This window comes from Malurus melanocephalus, unplaced genomic scaffold (genome assembly GCF_030028575.1).
Source record: "Malurus melanocephalus ecotype Western Australia unplaced genomic scaffold, MMel_1.1 scaffold_107, whole genome shotgun sequence".
Lineage (NCBI taxonomy): Eukaryota > Metazoa > Chordata > Aves > Passeriformes > Maluridae > Malurus > Malurus melanocephalus.
Genome location: NW_026623339.1, coordinates 2008921 through 2017524, shown reverse-complemented (window position 1 = coordinate 2017524; position 8604 = coordinate 2008921). Strand labels below are relative to the sequence as shown.

Sequence of the window (8604 nt, the reverse complement as noted above, 5' to 3'; positions counted from 1 at the left end):
CCCCACTGCCCGCAGCCCCGTGGCCGCTCACTCTCGGAGCAGATGACGCCCGCAGCGAAGCGCGTGCCCGTGTTCCTGCAGCTCAGGCTGGCACCGTGGTGCTGGCAGTGGCTCAGGGACATCTCGTGGCCGGCGCACTTCACGCCGCTCATGACCATCTCTGTCACGTTGCTGGCGTCCCAGTACCAYGTCTCCTGGGAAGGGGTGAGGTGGGGTGGGTGGCAGGACTGGTGGCCACGTTACCCCAGTTTGCTCGTGCCCAGGCTGCAGCCAGGCCCCCACCACAGCTGCCCACGCCCCTGGCTGCCCACAAGGGTCCTGTCCTGTGGCACGGAGCAGCCACGTCTTTCTGTCCCCATCCATCCCCCATGCAGCCCCACGGTCATTCGGGAAGTGCCGGCCGGTGCCTTTGTCACCAGGGCGTCACCGGGGCCCTCCCCGCTGGCACCTACCGTCACTGCATGCAGAGAGTAGCCCAGTCCGAGCTGACGACAKGCCACCATGGCCTCCTTGGTGGTCCAGCCGTCGCTGCAGACCGTGCCCCACTTACTGCCTCGCTTCACCTCCACGCGGCCCTCAAACTCCGTCCTCCCGCCGGCCAGGCGGATCTGCGGGGAAGCCCTGGGGCCGTGAGCGGTCACCCCGCGCTGTGCCACCTCCTGCCCCATCCCCAGCCCTGTCCGTGCTGTCCCCAGCCCCGTCCGTGCTGTCCCCAGCCCCGTGAGCAGTGGTGGTGGCTGCTGCTGCCCTGGCCAAGCTGGTGGCAGCACCTACTTGTAAGCCGTGGTTAGCGAATCCCAGACCCAGCTGGCGACAGGCCACCATGGCCTCGAGYGTACCCCAGCCTTCGCCGCACACCAGACCCCAGCGGGGCTGCTCCCCGTCGCCAGCCCCCACCGCCACCTCGACCCGCCCCTCGAAGCGGCTCCGGCCCCCGCTCAGCCGAATCTGCGGAGAAAGGCAGTGGCAGCATCATCACCATGGCAGGTGATGCTCCCCCCGCACCGCAGGACAGTTGTCCCCAGTCCTGGCACAGCCAGGGCCGTGCTGCGGTGCCCACACAGGGCAAAGGGGAAGCAGGAACTGAGCAGAGCCAAGCGCAGCTTTAGTCAGCAGGAAACTCTCCAAAACTGGTGGATTTGGGGAGAAGAAATCGCTCATGAGTTTGGGAGTCGTCTCCCCATTGAGAACAGGGAAAACAGTTCATTTCGAAATGGCATCATTTCAGAAATGACAGGTGTGAGAGAGTTAAAGATSATTTAAAAAGCTCAAAGTGGATGAAACAATGGGCAAGGGCAAACAGGAACAAGTGGCTCCATTTGCTTGTTTCCTCACAGGTAAAAAAATCTCTCTTGGTTGGCCCACAGTGTTTTTCTGGTGCTTCTGCTAGGGAGCGGGCAMAGGCTGGCAGCAGGGAAAGCAGCAGGGAGCAGCTGCCCCACACCTCCCATCACAGAGGGGCACCTGCAAAGCACCCAGAGCCCCTACAGCATCCCCTCCACACCACTCCTCACAGCTGAAACTCCCACCCACAAAATCCCTGAGCCCCCAGGGCAGCGCTTGCCCCAGAGCAGGGGAAAATGTGTGGGGTGCAGAGAAGAGATGAGGGTCCTGTGGGTCCCCCAGCACCCMACCCTGGGTCCCCACCACTGGCATTCCCCCGTGGCACGCACCAGGTTCTCGTAGCCCATGTAGGGGATGTTGCAGCGGACGGCCGCGTCCTCYGAGTGCTTGCAGTCCTCCTGGGTGATGTTCCTGAAGGGGCAGCTCCAGAGGGACTTCTCGGTGCCCCGGCACTGCACCTCGTTCAGGTGGATGGGCCCCGTCCCTGCCAGGGGACAGCAGGACTCAGGGCCCTGTGACACGGGGATGCCCAGGGCCACCCTGTCCCCACGGCTGCCAGAAATGCCCAGGGCCACCCTGTCCCCACGGCGGCCCTCTTTTCTCAGAGGGAACTGGACACTCCAGCCTCCACAGCTGCTGCCTGGGGATGCTGCTTGCATGGCCACGGTTCCCTTGGGATGCTCCATGTGCATCCAGCAGCCCAGTGCCCATGGAACAAGCCCAGCACAGCCCAGACTGTGCCCTGGCATGCTCACCTTGGCCCATGCGTGCCCCGGTGAGGGCCTCYTTGGCGCTGCCAAAGCCCAGCTCGCGGCACACCACGCTGGCTGACTGCAGGTTCCAGCGGTCGTCACAGATGGTGCCCCACTCGCTGCTCCTGAGCACCTCGACACGACCCTCGCCGATCTTTGCACCGCCCTTCAGCCGGATCCGGGGCTGTAGGAATGGGGATGGGTGTGGGATGGTGTGGAATGGCAGGGTGTGGCACCACACAGCATGGCACCACACAGTGCTGRCCACAGACACTGTCCCCACCTCCTGCTCTGCGGCTGGTCACTCAGGAGCCCCCATATTGTACAGCCCGGGGCCACTGTCCGGCTGCTGGCCACCAATGGACCAGTCCCGGTCCCCACAGGGCTCACCTGGCCCTGCTGCTGCTGCTGCTGGCGCTGTTTCTTCTTGTGGGAATTGCCAGTGGCAAAAAGGGGCCCGGGCACRCAGCTGACCACGGCGGGCATGCCGGCCCCGCAGGCGGCCGAGGCGTTGCCCCGGTAGAACTCGAAGGAGCACATGGAAAGGTGCACCTCTGTCCCCGTGCAGGACACCGAGTGCAGGCGGTAGTTGAGCTGCTGCCGCTCCGTGAAGAGCCTGYRAGRGRAGAGGAGCCCTGAGCCAYGGCCAGCACGGCCAGTGGCAGTGGAGTGTCACCAGCCACCCTGCCTGTGGCTGCACACACTGCCCRTGCCCCTTGCCCTGTCCCCAGAGTGACACACGGTGCCTGYCAGGTTCCTGTCACACATCCCCAGYAGCAGGGGGACATGCAYAGCTCCRGTGACACTGCATGGAGCTCCTGTCTCTGGCTCTCCTCCGGAGCCATTTACCTCTTCTTGGGCCCTAMGTCCTCCCTGCGCTTTTGTTTAGGCTGAGATTTGGAGGCCAGCCTGGAAAACAGAAAACAACCATCACAGAGCCTCGGTCCTCAGGCTGTCACCTCTGCCTGCAGCAGTGACACAGCAAGCACAGCCTGCCCTGGCTCCCCAGGAGGCTGAAAGGGGCATCTCAACCCCCAGGAGGATTCATGTGCATCCCCTTCGTGCCACACAGGGATGCACCAGCATCATCTGCCACCAGCAGCGTGACACAGCCACGCTCCCCAGCAGTGATGCAGTTTCCTGCACGCATCCCACTGGGAAACTGCTGGATGCAGCCACATCCTGCTCTGCCTCATCACACAGCAAAAGATCAAACACCAGCAGCCACGATTTGATCGGATGGGTGTGAGGTGTGTCCGTGTCCTCATCCAGACTGTCCTCAAGGCACAGGACACCCGGCAAGCAGCACCAAGCAAGCGGCACAGGCAACCTCAGGGTGCTTGCTCTGGGGCCACAGGGCATGGGGGGCTCACTGCAGGCTGGCAAGGACCAACTGCCAGCGATGGGGGCAGCCCTGGCACWGCTGAGGGGAAGAGGAGGCTGCACAAATCAGTGTAGGTGCAATCCCAACATCCTCAAACGCTTTGCTTTGCTCATGGAGCAGAGCCAAAACCTTGGGGTCGGCAAGGAGTGAAGAGCAGAGTGGCCCAGAGGAGGGCAGACAGCCCCAGGGACAAGGCTGGCCACTGACCCCACAGGCCAAAACAGCTTGGTGGGAGCCTGCACAGCCCAGCAAACCCCAGGACACTGCACAGGGCTGGGATTCAGACAGCCAGAGGCATCAGTGCCCGTTCACACTCAGGAAACCACATCTGGATCCTGCACCCAGATCTGGGTACCCAGGACAAGAAGATGTCATGTATGTGGTGCCAGCCCAGGGAGAGCAGTGGTGTGGGAGGAACAGAGGGTGTGAGGCTGCTCCAGCCAGGGCTGAGGTGGGAGCTCTGAGGATCCYGGCTCTTCCAGCACAGAGGGAAGAGCACAAGAGAAAAGAGGTGTGACTGACGACTCAAGGTTCAGTTTCAGGGTCAGGAAAACCTGCCCACGAGGGCTGTTCCACATTGGAGCAGAGACCACAGGGCTGCAGAATTTCCATCCTCGGAAGGTTTCACAAGCCAGCTGGATGAAATCCTGGGTTAACCCACAGCTGGCTCTGCTCCACACAGGGAGTTGGACCAGGACTCCCAGAGATCCTTTCCAGCCTGGATATTGGGCCCATGTATGACTGTGGCTGTGCAGCCCCAAATTGATCAGCCCCTACAAAGCAGCGTGTGGCTCTCAGGGGCCAATTCCTGCTCGGGGCACAGGGACAGGACTGCAGCCTCATGGAGRCACAAAACATTTCCCACAGTGCTGCAGGGGAAGGACCTGCTCAGTCGGCACCAAACCAGCCAGGAAACAGCACATTGCAGCAAACAGGACCTGCAGGTGGAGGTTCAGAAGACCTCACGGGATGACCCTGCCTGAATTCCCATCACCAAAGATGACTGTTGGGGACACGGACCTGGAAGGGTCACAATGAAGAGCTCACAGTGGGTGCAGGGCACATTCAGCACCAGGGAAGGTGGTGGGACCAAAGCAAGGCCACGTGCTGGGGGCAAARCATCGTGGCAGTGGGTTCAGAAAAGAGGTGCCATGCCACAGCCCAGAGAGGATGCGCTCTGGCTCACTGTATCCACCAAAAAATGCAGCAGCAGGATTCAGGGATGGAGGAAAAGGCAGCCAGACCATCCCCTGGGCCTGGCAGAAAGGCAGCAAGAGCGAGAGGGCAGAGGATGCCAGAGATCCCGAGCAGATGTGGCACTGGGGCAGGACCTGCCACGCTGTGCCCATCAGCACTGCTGAGCACGGGCTCTGGTGCCCAGACCAGCCAACCCAGCAGGGAATGGAGGGGTGCACAGCCTTCCCAGCGTCCCCACTGCTGCTTTCTGCAGAAAGCAGTCCATTTCCACATTACTCCTTCCCCATCCGCCAGCAGAGACGGCTCTGCTCCGAGGCCTCCTGCTCCCCTCGCAGGGTGCCAGGACTCCTGCCTGGTGTGCAGGACWGGGATGCTCTGCCTGCAGCATGACTGGCCTGGGAGAGAGCTCATCTCTCGTGGGGAATGGGGCACCCCAGCACGCACAGGCAGTCCCCTGGGGTGGGGTTTGTCCTACAGAGCACTCGGTCTGCTCCATCGGGATCCGTTCGTGCCGGGATCYGCTCTGATGGCAGAGCCCAGCGGGTCCAGCCAGCCCAGCTCTGCCGTGGCACAGCAGATGGGGCGCCCTGGCCCCTTACCTGCTGCCTGGGCTGCGGCCCTTGGTCCTGGCTGCTCGCTTCAGCCGCCTGCAGAGCAACACCSGAGCTGCCTGCTCAGGGCACACACAATGCTCCGTGCCCCTCACTCAAACCACGGTGCTGCTGGAACATCCCTGACTGACCCGGCTGCAAATCTCCCCTTGGGATGGGGGCTGAAACCTCACATCAGAGGGGAATGATGCTTCCAGGGAGCGAAAGCCTCTGCTGTAGTGTGTGAGGYGGGGGGCAGCCACAGTCCCCCAGGMACCCCGTGGTTCCCCAGTTTGGTTAGTGAGCATCCAGATTTCCAGCTGGGGCTTGGACTGGCGAGCAGCAGCGTGGGAGGGATTTTAGGAGCCACAACACCCAACAGCACAACCTCTACTGTCCTCCCAGCACTACCCCACATTTCTGCACCATCCCCAGCCCTGTGCCCCTGGCTCTGCTCCCACCCCCCACCCTGTGGGCTCCCTGCCGGCCTCACTCACTTGTAGAAGTTTCTGTTGACCTTCTTCTCTGCCGGGAAGCCCATCATGCCGCAGACCACGCGGCTGTTGTGGCTGTCCCAGCCCTGGTCGCAGATCTGTGCCCAGCCRTCCTTGTAGCGCACCTCCACGATGCCCTCGGTCACCGGCAGCTGCCGCCGCCCCCCGGACACCACCGGCCGCAGCCGGACCTCCTCCACGTGGCTCTGCTCGGTCTGCAGGGATCAGGCCAGCCCTGGCTCACACCACACCCCAGCTCCTGCCAGCCCATTCCCAGGGATTCTCCAAGGATGCATGGGAGGGGTCCCAGTCACAGACAGGGCACAGGGACAGCCAGTCCTGCATCTCTGCTGGCCACATCCCATGGCCCGGGGCAGCCAAGGACTGAACTCCATCCAGAGCACCCAGTGCCCATGTCCCCTCTGCATCTCCAGGGTGCATCTCCAGGGATCRCAGCCTGGAAAGCCAGAGCTGCTTTCCTGCACCCTGGGGGACACTTCACAGACCACCCCACACCCAGAGTGCTCTGGAAGGTCCTGGACATCACCAGCTGCCTGCTCTGGCCAGCAGCTTCCTCACCTCGATGACATTGGAGTCCTTGAAGCCTGCAATGCGTTCATCCTTGCACACCACACCGGCGTCTTCCTCGTGGCTGCAGTCGCTGTTCCCCCAGCCCCGGTGTTTGCAGTCCCCGATGCTCTTCTCGCTCCCGGCACAGTTCACATTGTCCAGCCAGATCCGCCCTGCCGGACACGGCCTGGGGGTCAGGGGGTCAAGCATGCCCTGGGAACGGGGACGGTGCCCACAGAGCATGGCACACAGGTTACAGCAGGAGATGCAGCACGAAACTGCGGCCAGTGAGATGCCAAGAGCAAAGCCCTGGGTTGGGATCTGCAGGTGAGGAGTCTCCACCTCCCTGAGGGTCTGCTCTGACAGACAGAAAGCTCCCCCCATGTGCCCATGTGTGCCCACACACACTGCTGGGCACTCTGCAAACACCGGACCTGCAGCCACCCCACCCCTGGCAATCCAGAGGGCCGTGCCAGGGCAATGCCATGCCCACCACCCCTCTCTTACCGACTCCTTTGCCATACTTGGCGCTGTGAGCCCAGCCRGTGGCCGCCACGAAGCCGAGGTGCCGGCACAGCACGTGCGCGTTGCCCAGCGTGAAGTCATCGTCGCAGATGGTGCCCCACTCGTCGTTGTAGAAGACCTCGATGCGGCCCTCGTTGTGCTTGCGGGGGTAACCGGCCAGGCGGAACCTCAGCTGGGGCACGGGGGTGTGCGTGGGGCTCGGGAGGGTGGGCTGGGCGCTCCCCACCCACAGCCASGCGCTGCCCAGCAGTGCCAGCAGCTCCGGCCATGCCCGCGTGGTGTGGCCTCCCATGGCAGCGTGGCTCTGCAGGGACAGCAGGGTCAGGGAGTGCAGGGGCTCTGCTGGAACACCAATCCCCCATCCAACCCTTGCCCAGCCCCGTGCTGGTTAAACCCCTGCCCAGCCCCATGCACAGCTCCTGCACCAGCCCTGCACCCCCAGGAGTGTCAGGGACCTGCCCAGTGCCCCTGTCCCCTGTCCCCCTCTGCCAGCAGCCCCTGCTGACCCCCACCCCGCTGCCCTGTCATATCCGAAGGGTGGTGAGGGCAGATGGGCACCGGGGTGTGCGTCACCCCCGCAGAGGTGAATGAGCTGCCAGAGCTCAGGGAGCTGGAACGGGCTCAGGGCACAGGGAAAGCCCRGCTGGAGCAGCCAGGAGCTCGATCCAGCAGGAGCAGGGAATGTCTGCTGGCTGAGGGGATTCCAGCCCACGCTCCTGCCCTCCATGAGGAGCGAGGCAGTCGGAGCATTCACATTCCTCTGTGCCGCGTTCCTCCGTTCCTCCGACAATATTTGTGGCTCCCCGAATACCTGAGGGAGATGTGGTATTCCTGCWCCAGTCCCACGGCAAACAATAGTGAAAACCCTTCTCTGTGAGCCGTCCTCCCTTCCCAGTGAGCTATTCCCATGGATCCTGTCGCTCAGGAGCAGCATTTCTGCACGGGCAGGGTTGCCAAGCTCGGACCGATGCTCACCCAGGACCACCAGCACGGCCACCTCCTTGACCACTGCAGCCTCACGCCACTGTCCCTGCCAGTCCCTCCCATGGTGGGTGGGAAAGCAGATCCCAAAAACACCCCCAGGACAGCCCCACAGCAGGATGTCTGCACTCCCCATCCCCCCTGAGCGCAGATCCTCCCTGCTGCACTCGCACAGCTCTCCAAATGGAAAACATTTAAAAGAACAAGGTCTGCCTTTCCCGGCGTGATTTAAAATTCCCGTGTTTAGCTGCAGTGTCACAGAGGAAGGAAAACAAATCAAAACAAATCAAAACCCCACGCAGGGCTGGGGGCTGGCACGGCTGCTCCACCTCCCCCTCAGCCTCCAGGGCAGGGTTTTCACTGAGGAAACAGCCCCATTCCTGCTTGGTTTACTTTTCCAGATGATGGGGACTGGTCTGCTCTTCTAGGAATGCCTCTGGGAATGCCCCCTGGGCCAAGGCAAGGATGAACCAGGATGGCACCCAGTGCCAGCCCCTTTTCCACACCCACTGCACCAACACCAGCCCCACAGAGCCCAGCCCTGCTGCCTGCCTGCCCCTTTGGGCACACACCACATCAGAGGAGTGAGAGCATTGGGATGAGCCTGCAGAGATGCTCAGGAAGAGAGGGAGGAAAAACAAAGATCAGGCACTGCTGGTCCAGGTCTACACCAGACACAGCGGTGGGAACAGCTGGATGTGGCACTCAGCGCTCTGCCCTGCTCTACCCTGGTCACAGGCTGCACTCAATGATCCTGGAGATCTTTT

The 8604-nt window shown here is 62.5% G+C and overlaps 1 protein-coding gene across 2 annotated transcripts in view; it reads right to left on the bottom strand.

Annotated features, from left to right (window-relative positions):
* Positions 1-7193, bottom strand: part of LOXL3 (lysyl oxidase like 3) — a 10135-nt gene extending 2942 nt beyond the window's left edge. Inside the window, exons 1-8 of one of the 2 annotated variants that reach the window (XM_057369330.1) lie at positions 6839-7193; positions 6341-6504; positions 5765-5976; positions 2487-2712; positions 2100-2280; positions 1674-1828; positions 775-948; positions 32-194 (exon numbers count right to left, since the gene is read on the bottom strand). In XM_057369330.1, the coding sequence (XP_057225313.1) occupies positions 32-194; positions 775-948; positions 1674-1828; positions 2100-2280; positions 2487-2712; positions 5765-5976; positions 6341-6504; positions 6839-7148 (1585 nt within the window). In that variant the 5' untranslated portion in view covers positions 7149-7193. Of the gene's footprint in view, positions 1-31; positions 195-452; positions 609-774; positions 949-1673; positions 1829-2099; positions 2281-2486; positions 2713-5764; positions 5977-6340; positions 6505-6838 lie in introns of both variants that reach the window. The other variant, XM_057369331.1, reaches the window with a different exon arrangement.
* Positions 7194-8604: the final 1411 nt, after the last annotated feature.